We start from the raw sequence: 21,058 nt of genomic DNA, 5'->3' as shown, positions 1-21,058 counted from the left end.
CATAAATCTATGACCTTAGTTTCAATAATGTAGTATGGTCTAGCGCACCAGCCGCAGGCATTGAAAAACGACATTAGCAGTTTACGGCTTTTTGCAGTTTCGCAGTTGCCTCCTCTTTCCTGCCAAAAACTTGGACGACTTAATTCTATAACAAGGTGGTTTCTCTCTGTCTTGTCAACCAATAACAAGAAGAGACCCAAGAAAAAGAGGAGTCGACCAGGTTAGTAGCCTGTGTTCCATGTATGGAACTGACAGCCTCGCTTCACATGTTACTAGTGGCATGTTTAGCTTAACCTAATGGCCATCAATAGCCATGCTATCAGTGCCATTACTTATGTTACTTAACATAAAAAAAGAATGGCAAGAGTTACATAACAATAAAATTTGGAATTTTGTCTTCCTTAATATGGTCATTTGCTTTTACAGTCTTGAACAATTAAGAAATAGTTTTTTATGTTTAGGAGAAGACAACTTCCTTTAACCAGCTTTTGCTATTTACATGTATGTAGTGTTACAGGAACAGCATTGGATGGGTCACTGCTAGCCTGTGACTTAGTGAAAATCTAAATTTTTTTAATGCAATAAATTTTGTTATAATTTAATTAATTAATTATAATTTTATTTTATTAAATTTTATGCCATTTTGACACATGAAAGCAAAAGATTTTCTAACGTTCAACCACTGATGTCTGCATGTTTACACACTGATGTCGGCATATTTACACATTGTAAAAAGGAAAAAATTCGCACAAAGATACCATATGTTATTGTAAAACCATATTCAGCTGTAAACAGTCATAGCTGTTGGGTTTTCTCTATCTTAACTTTTACTATATAGCTTGTCACCATTCAGAGATACTCAACCACCAACTGTGTTCTTCTGCTTGAGAGAGCAACTGTAGTCTAGCAGTCTGGAACCCCTGACCTGCACATAACAAGTTGGGGTTCAATTCCCACAAAAGGCCACAAGGGGTGTCAGGGTTGACGTCCAAACTTAAATTGCTCTCCGAAACGGGGCATGTCTCTAGATAGTGAGATTCCCTTGTAACTGGACTCAGACATGTCCAGCCAAGATCACCAATGTCAGCCATTGTTTGTGTTCAACATTGCTCTTATAAAAGGTGCATAGCCTCTGCTTGCGGTAAGCTAAGCAGACACCATACTCCATCTTCGAGGACTCGTTCACACCTGCTATATTACATACAGGTGTAAACGCATCTGGCTTTTCTCCATTACGAGTCAGACTAAAGAGAAGGTAAGCATTTGCTAATTTTATACACACAGGAAGTCTGCATATCAAGCGTGCGTGTGACCCTCAGGTTTCAATTGTGCAAGAGATTTCGATTCAACCGTTAACACGTAGTTCCCGTTTTATCTTAAATGCCAAACGCATACTGTTGCAGCTACATTACATTACTCTGTAGATAATATTTACAATTGTTATAACATTAACACGAGTAGAAGATAAGGGCGGGTGAGTGATAGATAAGTGCAGCTAACGTAGACACGCAGCAGATAATCTTGAAGTCATATAACCAAATTAGACTTCGGCTAGCGAGGATGGATACATTTAATAACTCTACGGAGAAGTTTGTCTGCAAGTGTTCAGAGGATTATATGATAAAAGAGGATCTAGAGACAACTCTAAACACTTCATACTACATCATGATGATTATCATGTCTGCTCTCTCTATTATCGGGAGCATAACTCTTGTAGCTATAATACTGGCAGACAGAAAGTCTCTTGTTGCTAGGCAACTGCTTATATATCTGAGTCTGTGTGACTTTCTGGTTGCTCTTTTCAACCTTCTTGGACTTCTTTGGTAAGAAGCTAACTTTTGAGTCTGAACATATGACAATTTCTTTGTAATAATGTACTTTTAGATGCTAGCACATCTCTGAACAGTTACACCGTTAGATGCTTTAAAAGTTATATATCCCAAAATGTACATGTTTTTAGTAACGAAGTTTAGTTGTTTCCTTTTTTGCTTTTCATCTGTGCTTAATGGGTAAAGTTGAAGTTTCCTATTGCTAACAGACATACTGGAACTAATGCTATGATGAATTTATACCAAAGGATAGGAAGGCCATATATGCTACAACACTAAATATTATCAGTAGTATGTAGAGAGCAGATCTACACACGTTTGCACTTAAAGTGAGATTTTGGGTACATTTTAGCCCGAGAACCTCGGAGAATGGTGTTGTCTGATGGAAAGTTTGGGGGGGTAGGTGTGTGAGTGTTGGGAGCTAAGGTTATGAAGTTTGAGAGGAATTGTGGGAAGGATGCGGTGCTGGTCGAGAGGAATTGTGGGAAGGATGACGTGAAGAGGGCGATGGTTTCGGGTTTCGATGCGATGGGTTTGGGGTTCGGGTGTCGACGAGTTGAGCGATCGATCGTCGAATGGTTGGGGTTGGGTTGGCGACCGGTGGGGTGAACGGTGTTATGTCGTTTCGGTTGAATGAACGCTGGATTTGTGGGGGTGAATATCTGGGACATCGAGGGCTGGTTGGTTTTCCGGAGTGGATCTCGCGGATTATCGAGGAGAGCGAGAGATTACCGGATGAGTGAGGGGGTTAATATCTGGGACACCGAGGGGATGATTTTCTGGAGATTGTTATATATTTGAAACATTGAATATATATATGAGAAAGTGTTTATGTACAAAGTTATTTTTTTGAAGATTTGATGTTTTTGTAATGTTGAAGCTCTTGAATGGTTAAGAATCTTAAGGATTTTATTTTCGGGTTTTTTTTTGTATATATGTAAGATTGAAATTTGTTGGAGAAATTAATATGTTGAATGAAAGATCAGTTTTATTACAAAATTATTCACTTTAAAAGATATATTTATATGTATTATTCATTATTTTCCATCATCATTTCGTTTCAATAAAAATAAAATAGTTTATGTTTAACTTGAAATATATGAAAATGTTCAAGTAGATAGGTCACAATAAAGATAATATAGTATAAATGAAACATTGAATATATATAAGAAAATGTTCATGTACAATCTTTAAAACGAAGTTTGTATCGAGTTGTTCATCAATCACTCATCGTCATCGGAAATAGTTATGATAGCAGGATCCTTTTTGCATTGTGCCGAACTCTCGTAAAATCTGCTTGCTTCTTCATGTCCCATGACTACTACATCGTAGTATTCGCGAGTATTGTGAGATGTTACTAGCCCCTTGTATATAATGATACCCGGATAATTCTCTTTCAACGAAAGGGCATATCTCGAAGGCATCGTTATATGTATTATTCATTATTTCCATCATCATTTTGTTTCAATAAAAATAAAATAGTTTATGTTTAACTTGAAATATATGAAAATGTTCAAGTAGATAGGTCGCAATAAAGATAATATAGTATAAATGAAACATTGAATATATATATAAGAAAATGTTCATGTACAATCTTTAAAACGAAGTTTGTATCGAGTTGTTCATCAATCACTCATCGTCATCGGAAATAGTTATGATAGCAGGATCCTTTTTGCATTGTGCCGAACTCTCGTAAAATCTGCTTGCTTCTTCATGTCCCATGACTACTACATCGTAGTATTCGCGAGTATTGTGAGATGTTACTAGCCCCTTGTATATAATGATACCCGGATAATTCTCTTTCAACGAAAGGGCATATCTCGAAGGCATCATTATATGTATTATTCATTATTTCCATCATCATTTTGTTTCAATAAAAATAAAATAGTTTATGTTTAACTTGAAATATATGAAAATGTTCAAGTAGATAGGTCGCAATAAAGATAATATAGTATAAATGAAACATTGAATATATATATAAGAAAATGTTCATGTACAATCTTTAAAACGAAGTTTGTATCGAGATGTTTATCAATCACTCATCGTCATCGGAAATATCTATGATAGCAGAATCCTTTTTGCATTGTGCCGAACTCTCGTAAAATCTGCTTGCTTCTTCATGTCCCATGACTACTACATCGTAGTATTCGCGAGTATTGTGAGATGTTACTAATCCCTTGTATATAATGATACCCGGATAATTTTCCTTCAACGAAAGGGCATATCTCGAAGGCATCGTTAAAGTTCCTTGAACTTCCTCTCCATCAACTTTGGTTGAAAATGCTACAGTTGGTACCACATTCACCTTGCCTTCAGCATCTTTGTATTCACTTGTTCCAACATTGTGATAGTAGAAAATAGATGGTGCTTTGAACTCCTTGAGATGACGAGTCTCGAAAAGTTGTATTTTCTGAAAGAATATCCCAATAGGACATACAGACAGACTATGACAAAATAGGACTTATAGTAAAACTAAAACATTCAGACAAATTAGTTCATTCAGTTGAACTAAGGAAATAAATACATGTAATACTTACTGAAGAAGCAAATTCTTCCATCCTTTTCTGACTATGTTTAGGGATATATCCATTTTGCTGGTGAGATATGGGAATCTACAATAGCATTGATTACAGTCAGACTACAATATACATTCAAACCATCTCATTCAATTAACTCAGAAGAACCAAATTCATCTGTTTTAATCTGAGTAGGGATATAACATACACTTTGCTAAGATATTGGAGTTTGCAATTACAATGAATACAATCAGCCTAGAACACATAGTTACTACTCAGAAGAGAAGATACATTGTAACATTCCTACATAACATCTAGATTGAATTTGTAGTACTTACTGTAAACCGTAATCTTTCGTTGAGATTTTGATAGAACTTTTCACGTAAGAGAAATCGACAAGCTTTTCGATTCCGGTCGCTTATTTCCATTCCATGAGAGCAGTAACCCCATCGCTTCACACATTTATATGCACATTGTAATCGTTCTTGAAATATCCTTTTTCTGTTGTCTCTGGTACTCATTGTGAAGTTATGAACTGAATTGAAAAGGCATATTCGATCGAAGGTTTTATAACAAGTAGAAGTGTTGACGTGGTTCATTAATTTTGTGACCTAATGATATATATAAACAGATTTCGCGAAATTCAATTTCGCGAAATTCACTTTCGCGAAATTCAATTTCGCGAAATTCAATTTCGCGAAAGTTGACTATATAATATATATAATGTGTAATTTTTGCGAAATTCAATTTCGCGAAAGTTGACTATATAATATATAATGTGTAATTTCGCGAAATTCACTTTCGCGAATTCCAATTTCGCGAAAGTTGACTATATAATATATATAATGTGTAATTTCGCGAAATTGAATTTCGCGAAATTCACTTTCGCGAAAACTGACTATATAATGTGTAATTTCGCGAAATTGAATTTCGCGAAATTCACTTTCGCGAAATTCAATTTAGCGAAAGTTGACTATATAATATATATAATGTGTAATTTCGCGAAATCCACTTTCGCGAAATTCAATTTCGCGAAAGTTGACTATATAATATATATAATGTGTAATTTCGCGAAATCCAATTTCGCGAAATTCACTTTCGCGAAATTCAATTTCGCGAAAGTTGACTATATAATATATATAATGTGTAATTTCGCGAAATTCACTTTCGCAAAATTCAATTTCGCGAAAGTTGACTATATAATATATATATAATGTGTAATTTCGCGAAATTCACTTTCGCGAAATTCAATTTCGCGAAAATCTGTTTACTATTTTCGCTTCATTGATTCTGTTGGATACGCCACTATTCTTCAATACTCTGTATAAGAAGCTTGCTCAGTGTAATTTTCCTTTTCATCACTTAGTCCTGCTCCTGATGCCTACTTATATACAGATTGAGATTTTGGGGCAATCGAGCGTTGATACCATAAGGCTTGTATGCTTCAGCTAGAATTCTGTTAGCCGGCTACTCGCGATTAAGTTCGTTGAGTGTCGCTGTGTTCAGGCTGTCGTGTGGACAAGCGCCTTGGCAATCGACCTGAGTGTTTTCCTAGGCTTGCCTATGGAATTCTCCTGTTTGGTTTGGCTTAACCATTCCATAACAGTCTCTTGCCCAGTAAATAGAGGGATGAGCAAAAAAAAAGAAGGCCCAATGGACAGATGGAGGAATTGTACTAAGGTAGGTATAGGTAAGTATTCGTTTTGAAGAGAATATAAAGAAAATGAATATATGTATTGTTTTGAATAAATGTAGTATGTATCATTTATTCTCTCAAAGATTGATGAATGATAACAGGGTTCTCTTTACCAAAAGTATTTTGTCATGATTTTATCGAAAGATTGTGTATTATATATCACTTCACAGTCTTTTCCATATTTTGAAGATATCAGTTAGAATGTGATGCTAGCAAGTCTACTAGTTTAATTTAATTAAAGGATCCATGGGTGCTTTACCGCTTCATGGAATAATTCTCAATATACTGATTACTCATGATGATCTCTCACAGTGCAATCAGGAGTGTTAATAAAGTACTGAGAATAAGTATATGTACAATTATTATAAAGTGTAGTAAGAGATCATCAGGTGTGTTAATAAAGTACAGAGAATAAGTATGTGTACAATTATTATAAAGTGTAGTAAGAGATCATCAGGAGTGTTAATAAAGTACTGAGAATAAGTATGTGTACAATTATTATAAAGTGCTGTAAGAGATCATCAAGAGTGTTAATAAAGTACAGAGAATAAGTATATGTACAATTATTATAAAGTGCTGTAAGAGATCATCAAGAGTGTTAATAAAGTACAGAGAATAAGCATATGTACAATTATTATAAAGTACTGTAAGAGATCATCAGGAGTGTTAATAAAGTACAGAGAATAAGTATGTGTACAATTATTATAAAGTGTAGTAAGAGATCATCAGGAGTGTTAATAAAGTACTGAGAATAAGTATGTGTACAATTATTATAAAGTACTGTAAGAGATCATCAAGAGTGTTAATAAAGTACTGAGAATAAGTATATGTACAATTATTATAAAGTGTAGTAAGAGATGATCAGGAGTGTTAATAAAGTACTGAGAATAAGTATATGTACAATTATTATAAAGTGTAGTAAGAGATCATCAGGTGTGTTAATAAAGTACAGAGAATAAGTATGTGTACAATTATTATAAAGTGTAGTAAGAGATCATCAGGAGTGTTAATAAAGTACTGAGAATAAGTATGTGTACAATTATTATAAAGTACTGTAAGAGATCATCAAGAGTGTTAATAAAGTACTGAGAATAAGTATATGTACAATTATTATAAAGTGTAGTAAGAGATGATCAGGAGTGTTAATAAAGTACTGAGAATAAGTATATGTACAATTATTATAAAGTGTAGTAAGAGATCATCAGGTGTGTTAATAAAGTACAGAGAATAAGTATGTGTACAATTATTATAAAGTGTAGTAAGAGATCATCAGGAGTGTTAATAAAGTACTGAGAATAAGTATGTGTACAATTATTATAAAGTGCTGTAAGAGATCATCAAGAGTGTTAATAAAGTACAGAGAATAAGTATATGTACAATTATTATAAAGTGCTGTAAGAGATCATCAAGAGTGTTAATAAAGTACTGAGAATAAGTATATGTACAATTATTATAAAGTGCTGTAAGAGATCATCAAGAGTGTTAATAAAGTACTGAGAATAAGTATATGTACAATTATTATAAAGTGCTGTAAGAGATCATCAGGTGTGGTAAAAAAGTACAGAGAATAAGTATGTGTACAATTATTATAAAGTGTAGTAAAAGACCATCAAGAGTGTTAATAAAATACAGAGAATAAGTATGTGTACAATTATTATAAAGTGTAGTAAGAGATCATCAAGAGTGTTAATAAAGTACAGAGAATAAGTATGTGTACAATTATTCTAAAGTGCTGTAAAAGATCATCAGGAGTGTTAATAAAGTACTGAGAATAAGTATGTGTACAATTATTATAAAGTGCTGTAAGAGAACATCAGGAGTATTAATAAAGTACAGAGAATAAGTATATGTACAATTATTATAAAGTGCTGTAAGAGATCATCAAGAGTGTTAATAAAGTACAGAGAATAAGTATATGTACAATTATTATAAAGTGCTGTCAGAGATCATCAGGAGTGTTAATAAAGTACAGAGAATAAGTATATGTACAATTATTATAAAGTGTAGTAAGAGATCATCAGGAGTGTTATTAAAGTACAGATAATAAGTATATGTACAATTATTATAAAGTGCTGTAAGAGTTCATCAAGAGTGTTAATAAAGTACAGATATTAAGTATATGTACAATTATTATAAAGTGCTGTAAGAGATCATCAAGAGTGTTAATAAAGTACAGAGAATAAGTATATGTACAATTATTATAAAGTGCTGTAAGAGATCAACAGGTGTGTTAACAAAGTACAGATAATAAGTATATGTACAATTATTATAAAGTGCTGTAAGAGTTCATCAAGAGTGTTAATAAAGTACAGATATTAAGTATATGTACAATTATTATAAATTGCTGTAAGAGATCATTAGGGGTGTTAATAAAGTACAGAGAATAAGTATATGTACAATTATTATAAAGTGCTGTAAGAGATCATCAGGTGTGTTAACAAAGTACAGATAATAAGTATGTGTACAATTATTATATAGTGTAGTAAGAGATCATCAAGAGTGTTAATAAAGTACAGAGAATAAGTATGTGTACAATTATTCTAAAGTGCTGTAAGAGATCATCAGGAGTGTTAATAAAGTACAGATATTAAGTATATGTACAATTATTATAAAGTGCTGTAAGAGATCATTAGGGGTGTTAATAAAGTACAGAGAATAAGTATATGTACAATTATTATAAAGTGCTGTAAGAGATCATCAAGAGTGTTAATAAAGTACTGAGAATAAGTATATGTACAATTATTATAAAGTGCTGTAAGAGATCATCAGGAGTGTTAATAAAGTACTGAGAATAAGTATATGTACAATTATTATAAAGTGCTGTAAGAGATCATCAGGGGTGTTAATAAAGTACTGAGAATAAGTATATGTACAATTATTATAAAGTGCTGTAAGAGATCATCAGGAGTGTTAATAAAGTACAGAGAATAAGTATATGTACAATTATTATAAAGTACTGTAAGAGATCATCAAGAGTGTTAATAAAGTACTGAGAATAAGTATATGTACAATTATTATAAAGTGCTGTAAGAGATCATCAGGGGTGTTAATAAAGTACTGAGAATAAGTATATGTACAATTATTATAAAGTGCTGTAAGAGATCATCAGGAGTGTTAATAAAGTACAGAGAATAAGTATATGTACAATTATTATAAAGTACTGTAAGAGATCATCAAGAGTGTTAATAAAGTACTGAGAATAAGTATATGTACAATTATTATAAAGTGCTGTAAGAGATCATCAGGAGTGTTAATAAAGTACTGAGAATAAGTATATGTACAATTATTATAAAGTGTATTAAGAGATCATCAGGAGTGTTAATAAAGTACTGAGAATAAGTATGTGTACAATTATTATAAAGTACTGTAAGAGATCATCAAGAGTGTTAATAAAGTACTGAGAATAAGTATATGTACAATTATTATAAAGTGCTGTAAGAGATCATCAGGGGTGTTAATAAAGTACTGAGAATAAGTATATGTACAATTATTATAAAGTGCTGTAAGAGATCATCAGGAGTGTTAATAAAGTACAGAGAATAAGTATATGTACAATTATTATAAAGTACTGTAAGAGATCATCAAGAGTGTTAATAAAGTACTGAGAATAAGTATATGTACAATTATTATAAAGTGCTGTAAGAGATCATCAGGAGTGTTAATAAAGTACTGAGAATAAGTATATGTACAATTATTATAAAGTGTATTAAGAGATCATCAGGAGTGTTAATAAAGTACTGAGAATAAGTATGTGTACAATTATTATAAAGTGCTGTAAGAGATCATCAAGAGTGTTAATAAAGTACAGAGAATAAGTATATGTACAATTATTATAAAGTGCTGTAAGAGATCATTAGGAGTGTTAATAAAGTACTGAGAATAAGTATGTGTACAATTATTATAAAGTGCTGTAAGAGATCATCAAGAGTGTTAATAAAGTACTGAGAATAAGTATATGTACAATTATTATAAAGTACTGTAAGAGATCATTAGGAGTGTTAATAAAGTACTGAGAATAAGTATGTGTACAATTATTATAAAGTGCTGTAAGAGATCATCAAGAGTGTTAATAAAGTACAGAGAATAAGTATATGTACAATTATTATAAAGTGCTGTAAGAGATCATCAAGAGTGTTAATAAAGTACAGAGAATAAGTATATGTACAATTATTATAAAGTGCTGTAAGAGATCATCAAGAGTGTTAATAAAGTACAGAGAATAAGTATATGTACAATTATTATAAAGTGTTGTAAGAGATCATCAGGTGTGTTAACAAAGTACAGATAATAAGTATATGTACAATTATTATAAAGTGCTGTAAGAGATCATTAGGGGTGTTAATAAAGTACTGAGAATAAGTATATGTACAATTATTATAAAGTGCTGTAAGAGATCATCAAGAGTGTTAATAAAGTACAGAGAATAAGTATATGTACAATTATTATAAAGTGCTGTAAGAGATCATTAGGGGTGTTAATAAAGTACTGAGAATAAGTATATGTACAATTATTATAAAGTGCTGTAAGAGATCATCAAGAGTGTTAATAAAGTACAGAGAATAAGTATATGTACAATTATTATAAAGTGCTGTAAGAGATCATTAGGGGTGTTAATAAAGTACTGAGAATAAGTATATGTACAATTATTATAAAGTGCTGTAAGAGATCATCAAGAGTGTTAATAAAGTACAGAGAATAAGTATATGTACAATTATTATAAAGTGCTGTCAGAGATCATCAGGAGTGTTAATAAAGTACAGAGAATAAGTATATGTACAATTATTATAAAGTGCTGTAAGAGTTCATCAAGAGTGTTAATAAAGTACAGAGAATAAGTATATGTACAATTATTATAAAGTGCTGTCAGAGATCATCAGGAGTGTTAATAAAGTACAGAGAATAAGTATATGTACAATTATTATAAAGTGTAGTAAGAGATCATCAAGAGAGTTAATAAAGTACAGAGAATAAGTATGTGTACAATTATTCTAAATTGCTGTAAGAGATCATCAGGAGTGTTAATAAAGTACTGAGAATAAGTATGTGTACAATTATTATAAAGTGCTGTAAGAGATCATCAAGAGTGTTAATAAAGTACAGAGAATAAGTATGTGTACAATTATTCTAAATTGCTGTAAGAGATCATCAGGAGTGTTAATAAAGTACAGAGAATAAGTATGTGTACAATTATTATAAAGTGCTGTAAGAGATCATCAGGAGTGTTAATAAAGTACTGAGAATAAGTATATGTACAATTATTATAAAGTGTATTAAGAGATCATCAGGAGTGTTAATAAAGTACTGAGAATAAGTATATGTACAATTATTATAAAGTGCTGTAAGAGATCATCAGGAGTGTTAATAAAGTACAGATAATAAGTATATGTACAATTATTATAAAGTGCTGTAAGAGATCATCAGGAGTGTTAATAAAGTACTGAGAATAAGTATATGTACAATTATTATAAAGTGCTGTAAGAGATCATCAGGAGTGTTAATAAAGTACTGAGAATAAGTATATGTACAATTATTATAAAGTGCTGTAAGAGATCATCAGGAGTGTTAATAAAGTACAGAGAATAAGTATATGTACAATTATTATAAAGTGCTGTAAGAGATCATCAGGAGTGTTAATAAAGTACTGAGAATAAGTGTATGTACAATTATTATAAAGTGCTGTAAGAGATCATCAAGAGTGTTAATTCAATGTTTCAAATATATAACAATCTCCAGAAAATCAACCCCTCGGTGTCCCAGATATTAACCCCCTCACTCATCCGGTAATCTCTCGCTCTCCTCGATAATCCGCGAGATCCACTCCGGAAAACCAACCAGCCCTCGATGTCCCAGATATTCACCCCCACAAATCCAGCGTTCATTCAACCGAAACGACATAACACCGTTCACCCCACCGGTCGCCAACCCAACCCCAACCATTCGACGATCGATCGCTCGCTCAACTCGTCGACACCCGAACCCCAAACCCATCGCATCGAAACCCGAAACCATCGCCCTCTTCACGTCATCCTTCCCACAATTCCTCTCGACCAGCACCGCATCCTTCCCACAATTCCTCTCAAACTTCATAACCTTAGCTCCCAACACTCACACACCTACCCCCCCAAACTTTCCATCAGACAACACCATTCTCCGAGGTTCTCGGGCTAAAATGTACCCAAAATCTCACTTTAAGTGCAAACGTGTGTAGATCTGCTCTCTACATACTACTATTATCAACTTATGTGCTTCACTATTGCTGTTTAGTAGCAAGGAAAACTGATGAATGAAGTGTGTTTCAAGCTACTGATAAAAAAATCCTTCAAGGTCACATCAGATCAGTCGAAAGGTCCTTATGGCACATTTGAAAAGAACCTAAATGTCACAGCTCCAAAACTATTTTATATAAACCAAATTGCTTGCAGTCTGCCTAAGCAGTAACAGATTAGTAAAAGTGCCTCTACAGCTCATCACTTAGACTTATGTGTGGTTAGTTGAGTTTTTTACAATGAGTGTGAACTCTATGCCCTCTGCCACCATCAGGATTCATCAAGTCAAAGTCAAGTCAAATCAATTAATCGCATTCGCCTCATAATGGGGCATTAAAGCAATATCTTTATTAAGTAACATGAGTAGACTACTCTTAGTTTGGGTTTTTTTTCTTTTTTTTCTATTGTGATTTTTAAATTTGGTTGGGGCAATGTTGTTATTAGGGTTGAGGGTAGGAGTTAGGTGGGGGCAAAAACTTTCAATAAATATTGAAAGTTCTTGGTGGGGTGTGTGAAAAAAATCACATTAAATGTGCGAGTGGTATGAAGGTCTTTTTTTCCCTCCATTATACTACATCAATTCAAACATGCATTAGCCTAATACTGCTAGCAATAACACATACAAGAAAGTAAAAAGTGGAATCAGCGGACCAGCTGCCATCACGACCTCAAAAGAGCGTACGTAATCAATGAGAACAGGCAGGTATAGAGCGTTGTATGTCATCACCATATTGCAACATGCATTGTTAAAGTTTAGTAAATGAATTCTTATACTCTCTAAGCATGTGTGCTACTATTTGTACATTCATTAGCTCATTCATACAGTTTTTGATTATTACATGCTGACATTCATAAGCTCAAGGAGTGCTGTTATCTATTGGGTGCCTAAGGCAATACAAGCACAACAATTTAAAAAGAAAATGTTACAGTACTATGTGTATCTAATCTATATAAATAAATCTGAAAGTTTATCGTCAGTCATCGTCGTTCGATCTGTCTAGCTATAGTGATTAGGATCTAACAATTGACAAATACGTGTCGCAGAAGATTTGATCTCGGAACCTCTCGGTGGCCAGGCAATAATCTAACAAATTAAGCTACAGTACATAGGATGCAATGGATTCATTGGGTGATGTGAGTCGTTATCCAGGTGAAAATATGCTTAGCACTTTGCGTTACTTTGCACTAAAGCTTGCTTTTATGGCTCTTATGAGTAAGTTTAACAATACAGATACTAGCTTGCTCAAATTAGCCATTGGCAATGTGCCAGACTGATAGCAGGTAACTACATTACCTGCCATTGTTTATAAGCTGTTTTAACACCCGTGCAACGCCTGGCATTTGGCTAGTTATTTATATAACTATTACTTGTGTTTCACATATTTACGTCTATTTTCTAATTATTTATGAATGCACCTAGTTTAATTTATATATATACATATATATATATATATATATATATATATATATATATATATATATTAGTAAATTCCACTTTGGTTTTTAGCCGATTTCATCCAACCTTCACACGCTCCTTGCCTTCCACCAGCCTCTTAACACCCAACTGCAAGCTATCCGATAGAAAACAAATCTCGTGCATCACCAGGCGTACTGCTAGCCATATATAAATGCTATGAGATCAGATCAAAAGTTTACTAGTTTCTCGTAAACTCTCTTTAATGCAGTTAAAACCCCAAACTACTTGCTTTCGGATGTCAGACAACCTACAAGCTGATACCTCTAATGATATACAACTTGATATGATTGTTTGCACAGGTACAGCTGGCGCTGTAAATTACAAGTGGCAAGTCTCTTTGAAATTAAAATGTTTTGCAACTGAACATACTAAAATTGAAGTTGTCTGTTCACAATCCCAGTTCACGCAAAAGCGCAATGTATAGATTTATAGTTAAGAGATTGTTATTAGGTTTTGTTATTTTCTGTAGGTGTTCTCGAAAACTTCCAATTTTCATAATGAAGGAGTTATCAAATGCACGTCTCCATAAGATGACATAAATGAGTTGAGACAGGTTTTGTGTAGAACTCAGGCAGTATGTTTCCACTAGGTTATACACTGCAATTCACATCCAACTTGAAACATGCTGTAAGTGTAACAGTTAGGGTGAAGTTTTTCATGCGTGTCATTTATCCACATCAACTAACGAGTGTGGACATTGAAACTGGTTCTCCGCTATAATCAGAGTTAGTAAGTTGAGGATGTGAAACGTGGAGCTTGTCTCATCCATTTTTTTATTTTCAAACTACCAAATTGCAAGAAGGAACAACGTCTTGCAATCTATAATCCAAAACTAGTTACTCATATTCTGTGGTCTTTGAAGAGTAGTGATAGCTAATAACTAGAAGAGGAAGAGTTACAGCCGCAACAAAAGTCATACATATAGGTTGTCGCTGCCGTCAAATTCTTTTTCCAAAGTTAGCTGCAGTTCATTGCCAAACATACTTGTGGCTGAAATGGGCACAATTTGTTTCTTCAATATTTCTATGAGGAGGCATGTTGTGTCATCCTGACATGTTTGTTCACCGCAGGTACTACACAGACAAACAGTCGGATCTCTTTTGCTCCATACAGAGTGGTTTTAGCATCAGCAGCGCCATTGCAAGCTTTCTCTGGACTTTCTGTATAGCGCTTAACATTTACCTGACTGTCGTACACCAGAACAAGTGAGATTTTGGCTTTCTAGATATTCTTGTGCAACGTGTAGCAGAAATAGTGGGTGTTGAGCCTTATCTGTCTATTTACCTATCTAGTTATCTGTTGGTTTATTTGTATATATATTTCTTTATGTTTCTTCCAATCTATTTGTCTATCTATTTATCTGTTTTTATCATTTAACATCTATTTTTATAATAATCTATCTAGTTATCTATTTATTTCTCAATTTATCTATTCATCTATCTATTTCTATCTATTTATTTGTGTAGTTGTTTATCTATCTTTTTATTGATTTACCTAACCCCATGTATCTAGAGAAAAAGAGATTTAGCAGACAACTTTCAAGTTTTAAGTATCACTTCTATTTGGAGGAATTTTTGTCAAAGACTAGCCATTGTACCAAAAATGGACTTATAATGCAGTTTATTTTTATCTTCAATTTATTTTGTTTGCAAGATCGTAGAAACTTCGTAATGTCAAAAGTTTATAACTAGATAAGATGCATTATGTTCCTTAGCTCAGGATGTGTTACAGCTGAGTTGGTAATACTAAGTTAAACCACTGTAATAAATGAAAAGTTTTATTTCAAAATATTACTCATTTAGTTAACTGGCTAAACCTACTTGCCATGCCTACTATCTAAGTTGGTTTGTTCGATTTACTATCTAGAAACTTTTGTCAATTCTACTAGTAAAGTCTACTAGTAGAGTCTATTAGTAAAGTCTACTAACGAAGCCTGCCATCTGACTCCACTAGCCATACTTGGCATCTAAGTTGGTTTGTGTAAACTACATTCAAATGTATTAGTCTAATCTATTAGCCAAGCCTATTAGCTGAATCTACTAGATAAATCTACTAGATAAATCTACCAGATAAATCTAATAGATTTATCTAATAGATAAATCTATTAGTTGAGTCTACTAACTCAACCTATTAACCAAATATATAAGCCAAATGCTCTAAGCAAGTCCACAATTCAAATCTATTGGCAAAATCTATTCCTCTAGTTTGATCAGTTACTTGAATCTTCTATATCAGCTACTTGATGTTGTTCTTATCCTGAAAGTTATATAAGTAGGTCAGCACGTTAAGGCTTTCATCTAAACTAAGTTTAACATTTCAGAATAATTCAAAAGAAGTTAAAATACCTCCCTCACATCATCTGCTGGGGAATTCCGGCTATCATAGCTATAGCTTCAGCTTGTTCAGATGTTCTTGGCTATGACCCCTGTGTCGAGGTACAAAGTTTTCTTTTATTATAGAAAGGAATTCTGGGTGTTAGCTTGTTTGTATATTGATTATTCTTAAACACTTTTGTAGCATTTATTATTGATCTAAATAAACATCGATAATGAACCTAGTTGTAACTACTAGAATAGCCATAGAGTTATCCTACCAAATGCAATGAGATGGTGCTGGCATAAGTGAACTGAGCTTGATTATGGACCTTTGAAGGTATAGTTTATTGTCATCATTGAGCTACCAAATAGCCTTAGAATTATCTCCAGCAGTAGTTCTATATTTATACCATCTAAACTCATTGTATTCATAGACTTAAGTAATACTGATCATTTAGCCATAATTTCATTTTACTCACATCATTATAGTCATAGAGTGTTTTAGCAACAGTTTTATGGTGCTCTATAGAGCTACCCTAAATAATTTCCTATTAACTTTGACCTTGGCTATGTCACCTTTATTGCATCGCAGGAGTGCCATCAGTGTCTGCAGGTGTTCAAAGTATATTTATCTACTGTCACGTGTACCAATACTGGCCATAGAGCTACCAATATAGCTCACAGAACTATCAATAACGAGTTTTAATCTAGTAATACTTATCATAGAGCTATCAATACTGTTAGCAAAGTGCAGTTTACTAACAGAGGTAATTCTAGTCAATGCTGACTTTTAGGTAGTGTCGACCTGTTGGATAAACACTTGTAAACTTGGAAATGTTTACTGGAAAGTTCTTTGCTGGCAGATGTTTACAGGAAAGTTTTGGGAGATTCTGGTGTACATTGGAGTTGCTGTGCTTTATGGGCTTGTCAAATGCCATATTAGCAGGCATGTATGTATCTAAAACATAACTCATGACTCCTCTCTTATCTTTATTTATTTAAATGTTAATTTATTATATAATTATTTATTTAATTATTTAGCTGTTTAGGTTTGGCTAAATACACATACCTATTTTATCTTTTGACCATTTGATGAAAAAAGTTATATAAAGATTTGTATTAAAAAGCCTAAGTTCTTACAACGAAAGGTGCTGGAGCAGTTGTAGGGCAGGAAGAAAGACGTTAATGAGCTGTAGTTGTGGGCTTGCCATAAATTTGTCACAACAGTTTTAAAGGTCACTTATAGAGTTACTCAATGTTACACAAAGTAACCCATAGAGTTATTGAAAACTGGGTGCAAGGAATCATTTAAGAATATTAGTATAGAAAAAATCCGCCGATGGGAAATAGGCTTCATCAAGGTGCATGTGAAAATGTTTGATTATCGTCCATATTTACCTACAAAAACTTGGAATATATTTATACACAAGCAGACAATTATTTTTCAATAGTGAATAAATAATTTTATTTCCAGTAACGAGTTCTTTGAGTTAAGCAATTAAGCAATGTTTCTCATAATCACCATGAACTCGCACGTCTATTAGCATAGAAGCAAGTTGAGGTAAATGTCCAGGAAATAGACAGAACATTATAAGGTTATTTTTGTATAATATTATCTCAACTTAATAAAACACACGTTATTCACCAACTAAAACTTTAACGTGGTTATTAAGGTTTGTATTTTATATACTAAAACACACTAATTGTGAAACGCGAAAGTTTTACAGTCATAGAATTGTAAAATATGTAGTATTACATCCTGAAGTTATGTTAGATTTGCATATCGTTTAGTTTTTGTGTTCACAAACCTTTTGATCGCAGCACAATCATGATCAGCTCAGCTACAAAACACAATAACGCAATCATTCAATTTACATGAGTTGTCTTCCCAATGTATTCATAACTCCTGCAGTAATATCATAATTCGATTTGGTCTGATAATTCATGCTTATAATAGTCATTTACCAGGAATTTGTGTTTATTAATTTTTGTTTCAGCTAAAGCGTATCAAGTCTCACAGCAAAACACCCGCATCTTCACAAATGAAATCCTTAGCCTATTCATCCACCAATAAAAAACTAATATTTGTCCCTCTTGTCTTTATCATCGCAAGAATTTGGGGAACGCTAAGATTTTTTTTTAACTTTGGGCATTCTCGAGAGATTCAGATGATAGCAGCAGTTCTGGCACCAGCACAGGTAAGGGCTTATTAACCGGTAAGAACATATAAACCGTGCAACATAATGTAAGTGAACTAGGAGTTATGGAGGTTGTGTTACTTTAATAGTTGTCTTATCCTGACTCAGCAATTAGTTAAACTGCAGTAGATATCTGTGTCTATATTCATCTCTCTAGGTTTGACTAGACTTACTGTCATTGTTTATATTGTCATATCATTCTTATAGACACCACAATATTGGTCTGATACCAAAATACACTGATAAGGCAATAACAGCAAGTTTCCATTCCTTTGTTCCAAAGCTCTGACATCCATTTTTGCTGGAGTTGTTTTTTGTTGACAAATTTTCTGACCAAATTAAGTTGTGTTCACTATTTGCAGGGCCTAGGGGACAGCGCTCAGGGCTTCCTCAATTCTGTTATCTTTATATTCACAACCCCCAGTGTCAGGAACAAGCTAGGCTTCCAGAAGTGTAAAAATCTGTGTAGTTTTTCTAAATCTAAAAGCACTTTTGATCTGGTAAGAGTGCGTGTTAATGCTTTTGTGGAAATCCTTGAAATATCTTTGCTATTAATTTGAATCTGTATTGAAACAGTTCAAACAGATGTTATAACCAGATGTCAATGTATGCGCATTAGTTGTAGAGACACAAAATTTCTATAAACAAAACCTCCATTAAATGGAGGTTTTTAAACGGTAAATTTTATTTATCACCATTATAAAGACAGTAAAAATTCACTTATAAAAACGCAATTGCATCTATTGTTTACGGATCACTCTCTTGTACGGATGAAGTTATTCTCAGAAAATCACTGAGAGCAAAATATGCTGCTGTAGCTAAGTATATGAATCCATCCGTTTTTAGATGCTCTGCATAATCTTGTAATAACCAGATCATGTTTACTTTTGTATGTCTATCTAGACGTCTGATGAAAAGCAAACATCAACAGCACCTCATACATCTACAGAATCATAAAGCAAAAGGATTGCTCTATTGATAAGACAGCCATAAAAGTATGAACGAAACTTTCATGAACAGTTTCAGATCTAAACTACCATGTTGTTGGACTGTATTTTTATAATCTTCTGCCGAAACATAGTATATTCATGTTTTTTGTATACTAGTCTGTCCTGTTTATTACTGTGTATTAGTCTATCATATTTACTACTGTATACTAGTCTATCATATTTACTACTGTATACTAATCTATCATACTTACTACTGTGCACTAGTCTATCATATTTACTACTGTTTATCATGTTTACAACTGTGTACTAGTCTATCATCTTTACTACTGCATACTAGTCTATCATATTTGCTACTGTGTACTAATCTACCATATTTATTACTGTATACTAGTCTATCATACTTACTACTGTGTACTAGTCTATCATATTTACTATTGTGTACTAGTCTATCATATTTACTACTGTGTACTAGTCTATCATATTTACCACTGTGTACTAGTTTATCATGTTTACAACTGTGTACTAGTCTATTATCTTTACCACTGCATACCAGTCTATCATATTTGCTGCTGTGTACTAGTCTATCATATTTACTACTGTGTACTAGTCTATCATATTTACCACTGCATACTAGTCTATCATATTTGCTACCATGCTCTAGTCCATCCTGTTTGCTGTGACTTACCTTATTCGAGGTGTTACACAATAAACATTAAAATGTTACTGTATTGCTCTGCAACACAATCATTTAAGCATCATTCTATTTTCAACCTAATTTGATCTTACCTCGTACTGTAGTAAACAATAATTCATGCAGCACTTTTGACAATTCCATAAACAATTTTATTACGAATAAGTTTTTTTTTATTACCTTGTGCTAGTTACATTTTATACAAACCGACATCAAACATACTTGAATAATTATTAGCTAGTTGATGTTGACTTTCATACCTACAAGGTGAGTTTTTGATCTCAATTTGTAAACGAAGTTTACGAAATCTGAAACTGCTTGATCAAAGAGATCACCATAGGCCATATTTATCATATTCATTTGGGTAACTACTTGTACTATAGTGTTGTACATCACTCTAATACGAGTCTAGAATAACACGCTAAGTTGAGTGCTGTTTTAAGCTCTAATCAGAGTGTGCTGTCTCATTCTGATAAAAGCGTTATATTTTTTTCTAATTAAAGTGTGATATCTCACTCTGATACGAATGTTATACTTCACTCTAATCAACAAATGCTATCTCGATCTGATAAGAGTGTTATATATCGATCTAATGAATATTTTGGGCAATAAACTAATCAAATTGTTACATCGCATTTCTGTCATATTAAAGTAAACAATCTAGTCAAAGGGTTGTATCGCCTTTAGATTTTAAAATGCACTCTAATCCACAAAAAGAGCTCTCTGATCAGTGTTGTATCTCACTACAATCAGAGTATTGTACCTCAATCTGATTAGAGTGAAATACAACATTCTGATTGGATTGAGGTACAAACCTCTTGTTGGACTGAGGTACAACACTCTGATTAGAGTGTTGTACAGTACCCTCATTAGTGTGAGGTACAACACTCTAATTAAAGCCGAGAAAAGCGCTGGATTAGAGTGTTATTCTAGACTCGTATTAAAGTGATGTACATTACTATAGTAAAAATAGTTATCCAAATGAATAGGATGAATATGGCCTATAGTGATCTCCCATCAAGCCATTACAGACCTGCATTACAAAACTATGATTAGAGGGATGTACAACTCTCTAATTACTGTAAGATGTTACACTGTAATACAAGTGCAGGATAGTCCT

General features: G+C 33.1%; 1 protein-coding gene across 1 annotated transcript; it reads left to right on the top strand.

Moving 5' to 3' along the window:
- Positions 1 to 1,560: 1,560 nt before the first annotated feature.
- Positions 1,561 to 19,254, top strand: LOC137390422 (G-protein coupled receptor 157-like). The gene is made up of 7 exons (XM_068076754.1): positions 1,561 to 1,823; positions 14,855 to 14,989; positions 16,105 to 16,219; positions 16,894 to 17,049; positions 18,097 to 18,297; positions 18,660 to 18,797; positions 19,201 to 19,254. The coding sequence occupies exons 1-7, from the start codon at positions 1,561 to 1,563 to the stop codon at positions 19,252 to 19,254; spliced, it is 1,062 nt and encodes a 353-aa protein (XP_067932855.1).
- Positions 19,255 to 21,058: the final 1,804 nt, after the last annotated feature.

The sequence above is a fragment of the Watersipora subatra genome, chromosome 3 (genome assembly GCF_963576615.1).
Source record: "Watersipora subatra chromosome 3, tzWatSuba1.1, whole genome shotgun sequence".
In the NCBI taxonomy this organism is placed as follows: domain Eukaryota; kingdom Metazoa; phylum Bryozoa; class Gymnolaemata; order Cheilostomatida; family Watersiporidae; genus Watersipora; species Watersipora subatra.
Note: the sequence above shows the minus strand (reverse complement) of the source record. Positions and strands in the feature narration are given on the sequence as shown.